Here is an 18927-nt window from a genome sequence, read left to right as displayed (position 1 = left end):
AACTTTTCCACAGCAAATTCAAAGAAAGGTTGGGCTGATTTCCTTGCCTGTGATGGAATTTACCCTTGGCTCAAAGGTGCTCTTGAGGAATATTTTTAGGATTTTGGAATGGAGCAAGCTGCATCCAACGGCAGTTATTTTCAGCAAAAGCCTAGGGAAGCATACTCCACTGGTCCCCTCTAGTTTTTGGGTTTTTTTAAAAAAAAATACCTCAAACCCATTTCAAATTATACATGTATAGATTTTTCTGATTTGGTTTCAGGGCAATTAAAACTCCTTAAAGAGAAAAAAAGTAAGAATATTAAGGGCTAGTTGATCCACTCAGGAGGCCAAATGCAGGTAGCTGAAGCCTACCTCTGGAAGACTGGAATGCTAACAACCTAATGCATCTCAGTAGAAGCTAATATTGAGGTCCTGGTGAAAGACCCCAACACTGGTATTAATTTTAGTGCAAAAAGATGTTATTTATTAACTTGAATAGTTGAGATAATCAATACTCAAACAAAATTCGTAGTAATGAAATTGCAGTCATTAAGCACATGTATGCATCTGAGGCTGCTTACAGCACACACTAATAAATAATCAGAAAAGAGCTGAGAAGCTTTTTTGCTAAAAATACAGTTCAGTATATGTCAGTGATTAAATATTCAGTCTTTCTTGAAGTCATCTTCATTCCCATTCAGAGCACATTCCTCAAACTATTAATTAAAGGAGTAGGGCTGCCAAGCAATTAAAAATATTAATCGCAATTGTCACGGGTTGGACCCCTTGGGATGTCACCTAGTGTGCTGGGACGCCACTGAGTCAGCCTAGTCTGCCGCCTGGGCCCCCTTTTACCTGGTCTTGCTGGGCTGGGCTCCCCAGCCTTTTCCAGCCAAGCACACAGGTGGGGCCACACCCAGCTCCACAGAGAGACAGAGATCCGCTCTGAGAAGGCTCATCTTAAGGGGCCTGCCACAGCACCCAGCTATCCAATTCCATTTGGGGTACAAACCCAAAATTATATGAAATTCACCCCCTCCCTCAATGTGGAGAGAGGTGTGCACATTTCTGCCCCCCCCCCCACACTAGAAATTACAGAAACTGGGTTTAATAAACAAAACAAATTTTATTACCTATAAAAGGCAAATTTTAAGGGGTAAAAGGGGTAACAAACAGAACAAAGCAGATTACTAATCAGATGAAATCAAACACACAAACTACGCTTAATATACTAAAGAAACTGGTTACATGTAAGTTCTCGCTCTAAATGTGGTTTTAATAATCTTCTTCACAGGCCAGACACCATTCCAGCCTGTGTCCAGTTCTTTCCCCCAGTTCAGTCTTAGTTGTTTCCAGCAGTCATCTTGGGTGGAGTAGCAGGGGAGAACTCACAACCAGGATTACCTCACTCCCCACCCTTAAATAGGATTTGCATAAAACAAGAGTCCTTTGTTTCCTAGTTTGACACACACATCCCTCAGCTTCTCATGGAAAAGTACAGAATTTAAGATGGGTTCCAGTATCAGGTGACATGGTCACATGCCTCTGAAGGGTCCCTAGAGACATTCTTCACAGGCTGACCCACATGTTCACAGGAAGACTAAGCTCTTTTGCAGTCCATTGTCTCTTGCTGATGGGCCATCAGCACTGTCTGGCTTTTTCATTGTTGTATCTGAAGTATTAGCAGGGGGCGTCACCCAAAGTAACATAGTTGAACTATAGATACATAGTCAATACTCCTAATTTCAGATACACAAGGATACATGCATACAAATAGGATAATCATATTCAGTAAATTATAACCTTTCCAATGATACCTTACAAGAGTTATCTTGCATAAAACATACCTGAGTTATGTCATATTCCTACCACAAGCATTTTTTCAAAAGAATATGGAGTATAATGTCACAGCAATTAATCACACTGTTAAACAATAATAGAATACCATTTATTTAAATATTTTTGGATGTTTTCTACATTTTCAAATATTTTGATTTCAATTACAGTACAGAATACAAAGTGTACAATGTTCACTTTATATTTATTTTTTATTACAAGTGCTTGCACTGTAAAAAAAACAAAAGGAATAGGATTTTTCAATTCACCTAATACAAGTACTGTAGTTCAATCTCTTTACCATGAAAGTAGAACTTCAAAATGTAGAATTATGTAAAAAAATACTGCATTTAAAAATAAAACCATGTAGAGCATGCAAGTCCACTCAGCCCTACTTCTTGTTCAGCCAATCACTCAGACAAACAAGTTGGTTTACATTTCCAGGAGATAATGCTGCCCGCTTCTTGTTTACACTATCACCTGAAAGTGAGAACAGGCGTTCTCATGGCACAGTTGTAGCCGGTGTCGCAAGATATGTACATGCCAGATGCGCTAAAGATTCATATGTCCCTTCATGCTTCAACCACTATTCCAGGGAACATGTGTCTATCCTGATGACAGGTTCTGCTCGACAACAATCCAAAGCAGAGCAAACTGATGCAAGCTCATTTTCATCATCAGCAGAAGGTTGATTTTCTTTTTTGGTGGTTCAGTTTCTGTAGTTTCTGCAACGGAGTGTTGCTCTTTTAAGACTTCTGAAAGCATGCTTCACACCTTGTCCCGCTCAGATTTTGGAAGGCACTTCAGATTCTTAAACCTTGGGTCGAGTGCTGTAGCTATGTTTAGAAATCTCACATTGGTACCTTCTTTGTGTTTTGTCAAATCTGCAATGAAAGTGTTCTTAAAATGAAAAACATGTGCTGGGTCATCATCCGAGACTGCTGTAACATGAAATACATGGCAAAATGCGGGTAAAACAGAGCAGGGGACATACGATTCTCCCCCAAGGAGTTCAGTCACAAATTTAATTAACACTTTTTTTTAACAAGCGTCATCAGCATGGAAACATGTCCTCTGGAATGGTGGCCAAAGCATGAAGGGGCATACATATGTTTAGCATATCTGGCACGAAAATACCTTGCAGTGCTGGCTACAAAAGTGCCATGCAAATGCCTGTTCTCACTTTCTGGTGACATTGTAAACAAGAAGCAGGCAGCATTATCTCCTGTAAATGTAAACAAACTTGTTTGTCTTAGAGATTGGCTGAACAAGAAGTAGGACTGAGTGGACTTGTAGGCTCTGATGTTTTACATTGGTTTTGGTTTTGAGTGCAGTTATATAACAAAAAAAATCTACAAAAAGATTGCACTACAGTACTTGTATGAGGTGATTTGAAAAATACTATTTCTTTTATAATTTTTATGGTGCAAATATTTGTAATAAAAATAATATACACTTTGATTTTAATTACAGCACAGAATACAATATATATGAAAATGTAGAAAAACATCATAGAATCATAGAAGATTAGGGTTGGAAGAGACCTCAGGAGGTCATCTAGTCCAACCCCCTGCTCAAAGTAAGACCAACCCCGTTAAATCATCCCAGTCAGGGCTTTGTCAAGCTGGGCCCTAAAAACCTCTAAGAATGGAGATTCCACCACCTCCTGAGGTAACCCATTCCAGTGCTTCACCACCAGTGAAATAGTTTTTCCTAATATCCAAACTAGACCACCCGCACTGCAACTTGAAACCATTACTCCTTGTTCTGTCATCTGCCACCACTGAGAACAGCCTAGCTCCATCCTCTTTGGAACCCCCCTTCAGGCAGTTGAAGGCTGCTATCAAATTCCCCGCTCACTCTTCTCTTCTGCAGACTAAACAAGCCCAGTTCCCTCAACCTCTCCTCATAAATCATGTGCCCCAGCCCCCTAATCATTTTTCATTGTCCTTTGCAGGACTTTTTCCAATTTCATCCACATCCTTTCTGTAGTGGGGGGCCCCAAACTGGAAGCAATACTCCAGATGTGGCCTCACCAGTGCCGAATAGAAGGGAATAATCATTTCCCTCAATCTGCTGGCAATGCTCCTACTAATGCAGCCCAATATGCCGTTAGCCTTCTTGGCAACAAGGGCACACTGTTGACTCATATACAACTTCTCATCCACTGTAATCCCCAGGTCCTTTTCTGCAGAACAGCCGCTTAGCCAGTCGGTCCCCAGCCTGTAGCAGTGCATGGGATTCTTCCGTCCTAAGTGCAGGACTCTGCACTTGTCCTTCTTGAACCTCATCAGATTTCTTTTGGCCCAATCCCACAATTTGTCTAGGTCACTCTGGACCCTATCCCTACCCTCCAGCGTATCTACCTCTCCCCCTCAGCTTAGTGTCATCTGCGAACTTGCTCAGGGTGCAATCCATCCCATCATCCAGATCATTAATAAAGATGTTGAACAAAACCGGCCCTAGGACCGACCCCTGGGGCACTCCACTTGATACCGGCTGCCAACTAGACATCGAGCCGTTGATCACTACCCGTTGAGCCCGACGATCTAGCCAGCTTTCTATCCACCTTATATTTAATCTAAAATATTTAATAAATTTTAATTGGCATTCTATTAACAGTGTGATTAAAACTGCAATTAATCGTGATTAATTTTTTTAATTGCGATTAATTTTTTTAGTTAATCGTGTGAGTTAACTGCAATTAATCGACAGCCCTAGAAAGAGGAAAGTATCCACAAATCCAGTAACACTACAATGCAACATATACAACACTTCTTGTGCTCTATTGCACAGGCTACTAATGTCCCATTTTTAGTTTTATTACTTTATAAATCCAACACATACCAAAAATAGAGCTTATATATTTTTAAAAATATTTCACGCGTTTAACTGCATAATTCTCCCTCACCTATTTTGCATGAGTCTTAACTGTGAGGGGAGGAACTCCATAATTTAAGTAAAAAAATATTTATTAGAGAGAAGAGTAACTACTGTCTGGTTTACAGCTCGGGCTGAGCCAGAGTACTATTAGCACTGTTTTTAAAAAGTTCAAAGCAACAAAACATAGCAACCAAATTAGCATCATGTCCACCAAAGACGTCCACACCAGTGCCTCTGTAGGATGCCCCAACTGTTGTTACTAATTTTATTTCAGTAAGATTCAAAAATCATTTTTTCTATCAGCAGAAAACTGACATAACAGAGGACAATCTAAGATCTTATTTATATAAACAGAAAACACAGAAGTTCAAGTCCCACTTCCCCATAAACTGATTTAAAATAACCTTGTGCTATTGCAACTGTGAAGATACCAAAACAGCACAGTTATAAATGAAAGCTCAAAGCTGCAATTTCTATTGTCAGACATGCACTCTCAGATTCCTGTAAAATAAGCGAACTTAATAAAAGTTAAATTATTCATATAAATGTGCTCACTTCTTTGGACAGAATTACAATATTACCGGATGAAGGAAACGTAATGTAGTTGGGGGGAAATTAGATGAAGTTTTTCATGAAATCTTTGTTTACAAATTAATCCAAATTGGTTTGGCTATGATCCCTATTACATGGGATGCAAAATGCCTGAAAGGCAACATAGACAACAATGATAAGGGTCAATATTTCAAATTATGGTAAGGTGTCCATTAGGCTGCCACCTGGATATGTGATCAGCCTAAAATTCTTAACCATTTAATTACTGATCTAGAAGAGATGAGTACCATGGTAAATAATGTGGGTCCACCCCCATTGAGTCAGTTGCTGGAGCAAGGCTTAAAATAGATGTCATTTTCAACACAAGGTAAGACCAGAGAAACATTACAGATGGACTTAAAATAGAAAGTTGCCAAATAAGATTTAACCTAGATGGTAATGTATATGAGGGGAAAAAAACAAAACCATAGATCATTAATAAAGGGAAAGTAATGCTAACAGGTCTAGTGGTGGTAGTATAAGAGATACAATGCAATATAGTGGCCAAAATACCAATGCAATTTCAAGCTGTATACACCATGTTATGCCTTCATGTAACAGGGAAGTTTTAGCTTTTCTCTACATGGCTCCAATGATACAATTAGAATAGTCTTTAACTCTGAACAACTCCCCAGAAAAAAGAAATTACTGGGAATTCAAAGAGCAACCAAAATCATTAAGCAGTTTCAGGGATTCATTAAAATAACTAAAGAAATAGCTTAACCAAAAATATTATTCATTTGGAAGGTGCTTAAGACAACTGTCAACAAGTACTTAAGTCTGAAAGATTGCAGATTTTCTGAGGCAGGGGTTTATCTACCTAGGGCTAATGGGGAATCAGTCAAAAAATTAGGCTAAATATTAGGGAAAAAATGTGTAAATGATGAAATCGAATAGGTTTGGAACAGCCTCCTAAAGGAGGGGGCAGAAGTTCTATCACTTGAGCAGGAGTGGCGCCAGGATTTTTGCCGCCCTAGGCGGCAGCGCTCCTCCTCTGAGCATTCGGCAGCGGGGGTCCTTTCGCTCCACGTCTTCGGGGCACTTCGGCGGCGGGTCCCGGAGCGAGTGAAGGACCCGCCGCCGAATTTCCGCCGAAGACCCGGAGCGGAAGGACCCCCCCGCGCACCGAATTTCCACCGAGGGCGGCAAAATGCTGCCCCCCCAAATCCTGCCGCCCTAGGCAACCGCCTAGGGTCGCTAGTGGAAGTGCCGGCCCTGCACTTGAGGCATCTAAAACTAGACTGGAGAAAAGAGTATAGACTATGCTGAAGCAAGAAGTCCTGCACTGGTTTGTGAGGAATGGATGAATGAGTTAAGACTGCTATTTTCCATCCCAGGCAAATTCTCCCCATCTGGTGTCCCATCACTGGCCGTTGGGGATATTTGCTGCTAGCAGTCGCAGATTGGCTACATGCAGTCATAGGCAGTCCCATCATACCACCCCCTCCATAAACTTATCAAGCTCAGACTTGAGGTCAGTTAGGTTTTTTTTCCTCCCACTGCTTCCTTGGAAGGTTGTTCCAGAACTTCACTTCTCTGATGGTTAGAAACTTTGCCTAATTTCAAGCCTAAACTTGGTGATGGCCAGTTTATATCCATTAATTCTTGTGCCAGCATTGGCACTTAACTTAAATAACTCCTTCCCCTCCTTAGTATTTATCCCTTTGATGTATTTATAGAGAGCAATCATGTCTCCCCTCAGCTTTCTTTTGGTTAGGCTAAACAGGCCAAGCTCTTTGAGTTTCCTCTCATAAGTTTTCCATTCCTCTGATCATCCTAGTAGCCCTCCTCTGCACCTGTTCCAGCTTTGAATTCATTCAAACATGGGAGACCAGAACTGCACACAGTATTCCAGATGAGATCTCACCTGATATATCCTAGGACTGCATTTGCCTTTTTCACAGTCACATCACATTGGCAGCTCATAGTCATCCTGTGAACAAACAATACACTCAGGTCTTTCTTGTCCTCTGTCACTTCCAACTGATAAGTCCTCCGCTTATCGCAAAAATTGTTGTTAGTCCCACCCTCCCACCTCGCAGGGTCCTAGAGCCCGGGCTCCAGCCTGAGCCCGTACCTCTACACCTCAATTAAACAGCTCCTTAGCCAAGTGAGCCCAAGTCAGCTGGCATGGCATGTAACACAAGTTACAGTAAGAAAATACCCAAATTCGGCATCACTGATTTCTCCTCCAACATGAAACCAACCTGCAAGGCCCTGAAATCTACTGCCACTTAGCAGAGGGGTGACAGAATTTAGAAACTAGCTACTTTACCAGAATATATCAGAAACAGAAGAGATCCACAAAATGTAAACAAAAGCATTTTTGTAACAGAATGTATTCAGAGTTGATCTAAATGTCAGCTGATTAACAACCAGAATCTTCCCCTTTATGTTCTATCACCAGTGTTTTGAAACACCACCTGTGTTTCAGCAATGTTTAGGAACTGCACTAATCAACTAGAAAGAATCAATTCAGCGATGATCAACATAGATTACAGTCACAGGTGCCATATAAAAACCTAGGTAGCTAGAGTGGCTGGATTTATAGTGCAGTTATATTCTAAACAGTAACATTTTGGGGGTCCATGTTTAATCTTCCTTAAAGATTGTTACAACCTGGCCCAATCCCTCTCTAGAGGGTCACCAGTCTGTTGTAAATAGATTCAAACACTGGATCAGACATGTTTTCAAGTCAACTAGATTGGTGTCTAGTCACTATTTCTAACTTTGGGTTTCTAGGGAACACCTCCAAATTCAGACTTCTTGTCTGAACCCTTCTTTGGGTCTTGGGACTCTGCAGTTCAGCTGCCCTAGTCCCCAAAACCAGCACCTCAGACCTCCCAAACCCCCTATCTGCTACCAATGGTCCCTCAGAGTTTCACCTGTGGACACAGCTGTGGACACACTGGCTTCTAGCTTAACCCCTTCGGAGGCAACATGGTGGAACACAGGTTTAGTATGGAATTTCTTAACTACAGTCACTTCACTCTTAAAAATCAACAGAAATGTACAAATCTTTGCAAAATAAAAGCCTTGGGATGTACCCTTCCCTAGTCTGATCTCACCATCTCTGGAGATATTTAAGAGTAGGTTAGATAAATGTCTACCAGGGATGGTCTAGACAGTATTTGGTCCTGCCATGAGGACAGGGGACTGGACTCGATGACCTCTCAAAGTCCCTTCCAGTCCTTGAATCTATGAATCACCACGTCTAGAAGTCTGAGGTTTGTCAGCATTACAGGCTAGGAAGAGCCTCTCCTCCAGGCTCTCTCTCAAGCCTGTCCTTCTTACATGAGGCCATGTGCAGTCGCCCCTGCTCAGAAAAGCACCCTCTTAAATACAGTTTGTCTCTTTTTGCCACATGACGTGGCAAAAAGAGCTGCAGATCCACCAGCCACCCTGAGGCCTCTGTGTAGAATAAACATTGTTCCATGGGGTTGGGCCAGCAGTTGAGAAAATCAAAGGTGATGGCTCCAGATTGTTCTGTGATGGCTTCTCAGTGTTAGTCCTTCAAGGAGTCTTTCCTAGACAGGGAAGCTGGCTGGACTACATTACAATAGGAAAACAACAAGGAGACGGTGGTACCTTAAAGACTAACAGATTTATTTGGGCATAAGCTTTCGTGGGTAAAAAACCCACTTCTTCAGATGCATGGAGTGAAAATTACAGATGCAGGCATTATATAATGATATATAATTATAAATAGGTTGTGTCATTATATAATGCCTGCATCTGTAATTTTCACTCCATGCATCTGAAGAAGTGAGGTATTTTACCCACAAAAGCTTATGCCCAAATAAATCTGTTAGTCTTTAAGGTGCCACCGGACTCCTTGTTTTTGTGGATATAGACTAACACGGCTATTCCTGATACTTGATCACAATAGGCTTGCTTTGGGAAAGGTTAGACATGTGTTCAATATATAATACAAAATGGTGGTCCTAATAAAAAATACAGTTTACAATTTCATATAAATATATCCCACTCTGTCACAGATTCCATATCCAATTTGCTCCGTTTACACCAGAAGATTATTTTTCCAACTGCTCAACATGCAAATTCAACCTGGGATCTGGAAATCAAGTTATGTTCTTTCCTAGATCACCATTAGTAACAAAGATTCCTCAATCAAAACCTGGCAATTTTGTTGATGAGGCACAAGGAATAGAATCCAGCTTATTCCTCCAAAGCTGTATTGGCTCTCCATTGCTAAAACAGCGGTAAAAACTTCCCTGTGTCAGTAAAGTGAGCAGCTATGGCTCAGAGATACACAGGCTAGGTCTACACTACAGGGGGCGGGGGGAGGTCAACCTAAGATACGCAACTTCAGCTACGTGAATAGCGTAGCTGAAGTTGCGTATTTTAGGTCGACTTACCTGGCTGTGAGGACGGCGGTGAGTCGACCGCTGCTGCGCCGCCGTCAACTCTGCTTCCGCCTCTTGCCGCGGTGATTTCCGGAGTCGACAGCAGAGCCATCGGGGATCGATTTTATCGCATCTTCACTAGACGCGATAAGTCGATCCCCAATAGATTGATTGCTACCCGCCAATCTGGCGGGTAGTGAAGACATGCCCACAGAGAGCCAATCTGGTGAATAAAGTGTTGCCATTTTTACAGTCACTTTTCTGGCTAGATCATACTTTAAAAGAAAAAAAAAAGAGGTCATATCCTTGTTACTCCCATATACCTCATGATATATCATGTCATGTCACACAACTCAATTTAGGGCCTGAACCTGCTCCCATTCAAGTCAACAGTAAAACTCCCACTGACATCAATGATTCTATGTCAGGCCCTAAGTGCACTCTGATTTAGAACTGCAATTCTATTATTTTGCAGATTCCATGAATACAGTGGTGCTATCAAGTGACACATCAGGATACCTAGACTTAAAGGAAACATACAAAGGGGAAAAAATTGAATTTGTGCCCTTTTGTGTTTCTTTATAATATTTTTTCTACTTTGCTTTTTACATTAGAAATATCATGAATGTCAAATCTCATCTTCCCTGGTTTTGTTAGAGGACTTCTTGGAGGTCTGAGCTGTGGATTGTGTTCAAAACTGAAAAAGTGTTGTGGGGGAGAGGAATCTTTAATAAAGTAATATTATTGCCCAAGTGTTTATAGGCATTTGAGTTCAACAGACATTGACAAAAAAAATCACACACAAAAACAAGTGTTAAACAATCTTGAGTAACAAATACTTATTGTGGCAGAGAATCTGACCCATAGAGCCTAACTGCACAAATTGTGTAGCACCTTCTGGGAGTTCTGTGGGCCCTCAGTTCCCACTGACTTAGTAAATGCTCTAAGTGCCCATGATTGTACGGTGTCCTATAATGCCCAAGATTGTAGGATGTCCTATAAGGCCCAATCAAAAACTTTGCCTTGAAATATTTTCTTTGAATACCACACAAACAAATAAAAGGCACATTGGAAAGAGAACAGGTAGGGTGGCTTTCAGGATACATAAGACATTGTTTCTGAAGAGACCATAAAAATGCACTGGGCTACAACACTGATTAATATTTCCACCCATAGTATAGCTCAACTGCATCTTACAGAACTGCTATTATTGTATGTCCCCACCTAACCCCACCTAAACTGCTTGAAGTTCCCACAGTATTTACAATTCTTTGGAGTGAGTGCTTTTCTTGACTTTGCTTCTCCCCTAACTCATTCCTAGTTTTCATCTTTCCTAGTTTTCGTCTTTTAAAATATTTTAAATTATCTTTGCTCGTTACTCAGTTCATGTATTTTTAATTACTTTGGCCTGCCAATTTTAGGTTTGAGATATAAGTCATGTTGCGTAAAGATTAGAATAAAGTTGCATACAGAAAATGTTCAATATTTCTCTGAAATTCAAATTTAACAAAAGATATACTCTGATCCTTCATATCTTCACACACATACATAGAGCACCTATATGACAACTAAACACGTGACAAATGAAGACCGTGTTGCTAAAGCAAAATAAAAAGCAAACTGTGTACCCCTCACACCCACCCGAGCCTTATCCTAGACGGTAGTGGCTTTTGTCCATAGGAAATCATTGTGCTCTAAATTTTACGCTCTAGGCATCCTCCCATTCACAGTATACTCACTAATTTATAACAGCAACTATATACTTTTCAAACTCCATGCTTTAAAGTCTTTCTTCCTTCCCTTTTACTAGTTGTAGTTTCAGAGTTTTATTAGATTGATCAAAAACATGTAAATAAATTAGGGCTGCCAAACTATTAAAAAAAATCTCAATTAATTGCGAGATTAAAAAAACAGTCATGATTAATCACAGTTTTAATTGCACTGTTAACCAATAATAGAATACCAATTTAAATGTATTGTAAATATTTTTGGATGTTTTTCTACATTTTCAGATATGTTGATTTCAATTACAACACAAAATACAAAGTGTACAGTGCTCACTTTATATTATTATTTTTTATTAAAATATTTGCACTGTATAAAAGATAAAAAATTAATATTTTTCAATTCACCTTATACAAGTATTGTAGTGCAATCTCTTTAGAATAAAAGTGCAACTTACAAATGTAGAATTTTTTTTCACATAACTGCACTAAAAAAAAAAATGTAAAAATTGAGCCTACAAGTCCACTCAGTACTATTTCATGTTCAACCAATCACTAAGACAAATTTACAGATGCTGCTGCCCACTTCTTATTTACAATGTCACCTGAAAGTGAGAACAAGCATTCAGATGGCACAATTGTAGCCGGCGTTTCAAGGTATTTACGTGCCAGATATGCTAAATATTATTATGCCCCTTCATGCTTCAACTTGTAGACTGCACTTTCACAAAAATAATAATATTAAGTGAGCCCTGTACACTTTGTATTCTGTGTTGTAACTGAAATCAATATATTTGAAAATATAGACAAATATTCAAAATATTTATAATATAGCTCAGTGGTTTGAGCATTGGCCTGCTAAACCTAGGGTTGTGAGTTCAATCCTTAAAGGGGCCACCTAGGGATCTGAAGTAAAATCACTACTTGGTCCTGCTAGCGAAGGCAGGGGGCTGGACTCGATGACCTTTCAGAGTCCCTTCCAGTTCTATTAGATAGGTATAATAAATTTAAAACTGGTATTCTATTATTGTTTAACAGTGGATTAAAACTGTGATTAATCATGACTATTTTTCTAATCTAGTTAATTTGTTTTGTGTTAATTGCTTGAGTTAACTGCAATTAATTGACAGCCCTAAAATAAATCCATACCTCTTATGTCATCACATTTCAAATCATTAAGAGCCAGGATTCTGAAGCTCTTATTCATAGAGTATTTCGAGTAGTTCCACTGATTTCAAATAAGATACTGTTCTAGGTGAGTGAGGGTATCAGAATCTGTCTCTAAATAATATCACAGATCAATAATGCCTATTACAGTTAGCTAGTTAGTTATTCCTGTCATTTATGAGCCACGGAGGTAAAATTAATAAATAACATGCACAGAATAGATCTAATAGGCTGAATAAAGAGAAATATTTGAAAACATACTTGTCAGACATTTCCCCAAAACAACGCCAGAAAGAACTAATCTTTAAAAGAGATGAGCAATAATGTTTCTTTCTGTGCCTTGTTTCGCTTTATTAATATTGGCTGAGGCTAAAAATATCCTTGGCTCATACTATCTCTCTATTAATATTCCAGCACACAACTGCTATTTTTTTCTTACTGCAATGTATCCATTCCTGTGGAATTCATTAACTGCTCTCATATTCGTCAGACTAAGGTACAAGAAGCTATGATCTTGCTTTCTAAAAAGCTAACACTTTAAACAGAAAATGAAAAACAAAAACAAAAACCAACGCTATCATTTTGTATATCTAAAATTTAAAACTATCTGTATTCTGGTGCCTAGTAAAAGATGAGGCCTACAACCTACAGCTTATAGCTAGTAGCGGATTAAAGATTTACTGAATACCAACTGACTTTCTGCTCAAAAACATTCATCTTATTATTTCTGTTTTCACCCACACTTACATTACAAGCACAACAAAAGCAGCTGACAACTGTACATTTACCTACTGAGACGAATCTCTTCCAGCGCTGGACTATCAGAAGCATGGTGTTCAGTCTGGCTTTTGCACTGGCTGCATGAAGATGAAAACAGCAGCAGTGCTTGAAAGGTTTCTTCAGCATTAGTGGGCTCAAAGCTGATTAAAATGATCCCTCTGGTAAATCTGTGAAATATATGATTTGCACTTTCAAACTGCTCTGTGTTTGATTTACAGAAGGAAGGTATAGAGTATGTGTGTACATAGAGAGAGGGCTGTAGCTCTGACTGGAACATTCTGATAGATTTCAGCTTTAAAAAACATTACAGGCACAGTTCTGCTCTTCAGTTTTTAAAATAACAATCTGAACCATTTACTCCCTCTCCCCCCACCCTCTCCGTTGAGTTTTAGAGCAGCATAATTCTTAAACAAAAGGAAATCCAAACAGAATTTAAGCCCAGACCTTTTAAGAGTGCTGACATTTGTTTAACTGGGGGTGGGGTAGGGTTACCACGTGGCTGGTATTTGACCAGCCTGGATGTTTTTTTTTAATGGATTTTTAATGGATTTGCCAGTTGCCAGAAAAATAATTTAATCTGCCATTTTTTTCTTGGGTCTAAAGATTTGCACTGTTATCACAATACACTAGGACAGGGATTCCCAAACTTGGTTCACAGCTTGTTCAGGGTAAGCCCCGGGAGGGGGCCAGGCCACCGCTTCCCGCAGCTCCCATTGGCCAGGAACAGCAAACCGCAGCCACTGGGAGCTGCAAGCGGCCGTATTTGCAGACGCTCAGGTAAACAAAGCGTCTCGCGGCCTGCCGGGGCTTACCCTGAACAAGCCGCGAACCAAGTTTGGGAACCCCTGCATTAGGATATCTAATGTTAAAAGTTTGTGTCCCACTAAAGATGCTGCAGTGTTCCTATTTCCAGAGTTTAAGTAAGAAAATAATGTTATCAATCTTATCTATATGTGTTATCTCTCTAGATACTATAAGTAGCTGTTGAAGAGGAGAAGGATTGCGGAGTTCCCTTGTGGTTGGGATTGCTGAGAGCTTGCCTTGTGGGAGGGTGTAACGGGATGGTCACCCGCTCTGGCTCAGAAAGGGTTAAAGCCAGCCCTGGGAGAGGGCTGGGGCTGTGAGTTAAAGGCTTGCTGATTGGGGAAACAGCTGCAGCTGGGCCATGCCCCAATCAGGCCACAGCTGGCCCTATAAAAGGCCAGTGAGCCAGGAGCTGGTAGTCTCTCTCTCTTGATGTTGAGAGGGATGGGCCTGGCTGCTGGGAGCCGAGCAGGGTATCTAAAGTGCAGCAAGCTGGGGAGCTCTGACCTGGAAAACCCCCAGGCTGCAGGCCTTGCTCAAGGCTGGAGAAGGTACTGGGGTTACAGAGGGGTGGCCCAAGGGGAGGCAGAAGGTCCAAACCTTCCTTGCTGATAATGAGTGGCAATTATACTACAGTCTGCCCCAGTCAGTGGGGGCTAGATGGTGACTGGCAGTAGCCAGAGACTGAGGCAAGGTGGGGATAGGAGTTTGGGGGGTTCCCTTGGGAGGGGAGACCCAGTGAGACTGTGGGGTTCTGCAGGGGGCAGAACCCTGAGAAAAGAGGTTTGGGAGGGACATGGGGTGCCAGCAGCAAGGTAAGACACTGGCCTGCAGAGGGTGCTCTGGAGGCTGGTGAGCTAATTCCCTGGATGACCAGTAGGAGGCACTGGGGCAGTGAGTTGTCACCCCTTTACAGAGGAGTACCAGTTTTTTTGCTTTCAAAGGTGGTAACTCTAGAGTGGGGTAGAGAGTTTTAAGTGCTTTTATTTTTTTTTACCTAGCTTTTGTCCTCATTTAGCTTCTGAAAGCTTAATTGATACTACACAGCAGAGTATATGTTTGGGATCTTGAGTGAATAAACAAACCAACCAGCTGAAAAAGCTGAAATATTCAGCTGAGACAAAGTGGGTGAGGTAATATCTATAATTGGACCAACTTCTGTTGGTAAGAGAGACAGAAGTTGATCCAATAAAAGATATTACCTCACCCACTTTGTCTCTCTCATATCCTAGGACCAACATGGCTACAACACTGCATGAAACATTCAGCAATCATTTGAACTGACTCAAATCTTTTCTTCTGAGTTCAGAATGGCTGGGAGAAGGTCCTGCCCTTATTCCTTGCTTCCTTCCTCCCCAAGACCTGTGATAGCTGCCTGCTCCATTGTGGGCCCCATTACTATCATAGCTGAACACCTCACATATTTTTCAATATATTTATTCCCTCAGAAGTGTGTATTATCCTCCTTTTATAGATCAAGAACTGAGGTAAAGAACAGTTAAGTAACTTGCCCAAGGTCATATAGGAAGTCTCTAGAAGATAGTGACTCAAACTCTGATCTTCTGTCTCTGAGGGGCTACCACTCTAACCACTGGATCATCCTTCCTCAGTACATACTTGCCAAAGGATTCCCTTTGGAATCTGTGGTAGCCAGGCCCAACATAGTGTCTGCAATACAGCTAGGCCTCAGTGGCATATTTGGGGTTGGAAGAGGTTGATTGCAGGACTGTTGTGCAGGAAGCAGTGCTTAATTTGTGCCAAAGTGAGCCCCGGCACCTCTAGGCTTGGCAGTTTATAGCTCCAGCACCTTTGGGCTTGCTGCATCAGTAATGAATGTTAAAAAATTGTTTGAGCCCCAGCACCTCTTTCATTACCAATTAAGCACTGGCAGGAAGGTAAGGCTGTAGAATCTATAAACCAGGAGTGGGTACCGAGAGAGACAACTAGAGATTGTGAACTACTTGAACTTGCACCAACTTCCTTAGTGGCTTTTCCTGCGATAACTGCCCTCCCCTTCTGCACCCTGAGGTTATAGACCGAGGGAGGTGGAAGGAGCTCCCAAAAGTTTCAACAAGCATCTGAACTTTCAGATGCTTATCCAAACCATATCTATAGATCTTTTCAGATTTTCCCTTTGGCAGGATGGATTAAAGCAGGATCCAGTCCCCATGGTCAGAGGGAGACTGGATGGAACAGTGAGTCAAAGGTATAGTAGTAGATATAGCAGACTGGCTGATTGCTAAGGTGGAGTGAGTAGGATTGTCTCACCTGAGAGTAAGATCAAAGTTCCAGGAGTGAGAAGATAGAAGTCGGATGGTGGTGGGGGGAGATGTTGAGGAACAACCTGCTGGGGGTGGGCAATAAAAGGTGTCCCTTGGAGGGAAGAAGCCTGAGATTTTTAAATGCACCAGCTCCCATTTAGCCTTAATTCACCTCTGCCCATCACTAAAACATTACTATTGCATTACGCATGAGCGAGATCCTAGTACAAATATGAGGAATCCTCAAATTCTCAGGAGCATTATCCATCCTCTACAGATGAATCCATAAGCACAATAAAATATAGCCATTTGTGTGTGCTTTCAGTAATGCTGCTGTCAACTATCATCACATTAAAGCCAGCAAGAGCCAGCCTGTCCAGTAGTCTGGTTGTAGTATCCTGCTGTATGTCATGTGGGAGACCTGGTTTTGATTCAGAGATTACAATCCCAGATGGGATTATTATGCCCATGTAGTCTATGGCCTGTGCAATACAGGAGGTCAGACTTCCCCAAAATAATTCCTAGAGCAGATCTTTTAGAAAAAATCCAATTTTGCAGTGGCATTGGAACAATTTTTATAGTAGGGGGTGCTGAATGCCATTTTACAAAACTGTAAGCCCTATATATGTTGGAAACCACTTTAAGACAGGGAGTGCTCCCGCAACCCCAGCCCCCCTACTTCCAACACCCCTGCAGTCTTGATTTAAAAATTCTCAGCGATTGAGAATTCATCACCACCCTGGATAAATTGCTCCAACGGTTAATTACTCTCTCCATTAAAAAAGTTATGCCTTATTTCCCATCTGAATTTGTCTAGCTCCAGCTTCCAGACACTAGTTCACACTGGCTTTCTCTGCTAGACTGAAGAATCCATTATTAAATGTTTGTTCCCCACATAGATACCTGTAGACCAGAGGTTCCCAAACTTATTTGGCCTACTGCCCCCTTTTCAGAAAAAAAATTACTCAGCGCCCCCCTGGAAATCTACCTTCTTTAAGCGAACAAACAGAAAGATGCAGTGACAAATTTGTGTTCTTTTATGTATCTATATTTCTACCTACGTCCTACAATTTAGTAAAGAAAGATGTGTTGTTAGAATATCGCCCATGACATCAGGTATACAGTGGTTTTTGCGTAAGATGGCAAGACAACCAAACTAAAATACTAATGAAACTAATAAACTGGGTTTTGTTCTTTGCTCAGCATTACATATATGTATTTGATATTAAATTATCAAATATCAAACTAAATTTATCAAGAAATAATTAATTAAAAAATAATCAATATGCAATTAAAAATCAGTTAATAGTTTTAATTTAGTTTGCACTTATTTAAATAATTGTTCCTTATTAACACACGCCTTATTTACCAATTAACACAGATGATTCGATAGATATAAATAAATGTTAATAGTTTTTTTTACGATTTCATTCCCGTTTTCGTTAATATTGTAATAAAAAATATGACAAATATATTGACTGTACACTTCAAATAGTACTGTACTGACACAAGCCTGCTACGATTTTATTATTAGTAAGCACTAGAGACACAGAAACGTACAGTAGATATGTAAGAAAATGTATAAAAATACTCACGTGTAAATTGCTGTTTTATTGAAACAACAATAATACAATTTACTTTGTATGTGATCCGTAATCCGTAAAGATCGAAGGTATTGAATATGAATAAAAAATTTTAAATACTTATTGCACTATTGTTAACTGCTTTTTACACAATTAAGAAACAATCTAAATTAGATTTCAGACATGTCGCCTATTTATAGTATCGTATTGTAAACAAGTCATTACACGCACTTATTCCTGCCGATGCATGCTGGACTTCCCGACAATGCGCGACACACTCGCCTGCCAACACTTGCTTGTTAAGAGTTGTTGGCGGACTTGACACCTGATCGGTTATAATTTGTGAATTTATTTGGAAAATAAAGTAATCACTACAACTTTAACTCTGTTACACAACAGATGAAACATGTATGAATGGTTTTTCAAAATTTTCTTATATTCTTTCTTTATGCTTCCACCGCCCCCTTATTTTTATTCAACGCCCCCCAATTGCACCCGAGGCTACTACTGCCCCCCTGGATCGTTCCAGCGCCCCCCAGGGGGCGGTATCGCCCACTTTGGGAACCTCTGCTGTAGACTGTAATCAAGTCACACCTTAACCTTCTCCCTGTCTCTCACTTGCCATGCCAGCAGCACCTGAGATGACTGTTTGTGGTGGCAACATCTGTCACACCTGGAGAGGTGTAAGTTGGTGAGTTAACTCACCAGCCTCTGCACCAAAGAACACATTGCACCCACCTCATTTCAGTCCCTTTCTCTTAAGGCCTTCAGCTTTATTTCTTCAAAATAACACACATTCATCATATCAATCATGTACCTTCTCCGAAACAGAGGCCCCTGCAGTGGCCTATCTACGCCCCAAAGGATTATGCTCTGCAGATCATCTTCCTAGAAGCCAGGAAAATCTCTCTGCTCCCTTCTACTTCATAATATGCTCCCTGCATGATCA

General features: G+C 40.7%; 1 protein-coding gene across 2 annotated transcripts in view; it reads right to left on the bottom strand.

Moving 5' to 3' along the window:
* ATP8A2 (ATPase phospholipid transporting 8A2) overlaps positions 1-18927 on the bottom strand; it is a 584689-nt gene that overhangs the window by 502756 nt on the left and 63006 nt on the right. Inside the window, exon 1 of one of the 2 annotated variants that reach the window (XM_034758730.1) lies at positions 13339-13475. The exons of the other annotated variant lie outside the window; for it this stretch is intronic. Within the exon in view, the coding sequence (XP_034614621.1) occupies positions 13339-13456 (118 nt within the window). The 5' untranslated portion in view covers positions 13457-13475. Of the gene's footprint in view, positions 1-13338; positions 13476-18927 lie in introns of those variants that run through there. 2 annotated transcript variants of the gene reach the window in all.

Source organism: Trachemys scripta, chromosome 1, assembly GCF_013100865.1.
Source record: "Trachemys scripta elegans isolate TJP31775 chromosome 1, CAS_Tse_1.0, whole genome shotgun sequence".
Classification (NCBI taxonomy): domain Eukaryota; kingdom Metazoa; phylum Chordata; order Testudines; family Emydidae; genus Trachemys; species Trachemys scripta.
The sequence above is the reverse complement of the archived record's forward strand: the minus strand, read 5'-3'. Positions and strand labels throughout refer to the sequence as shown.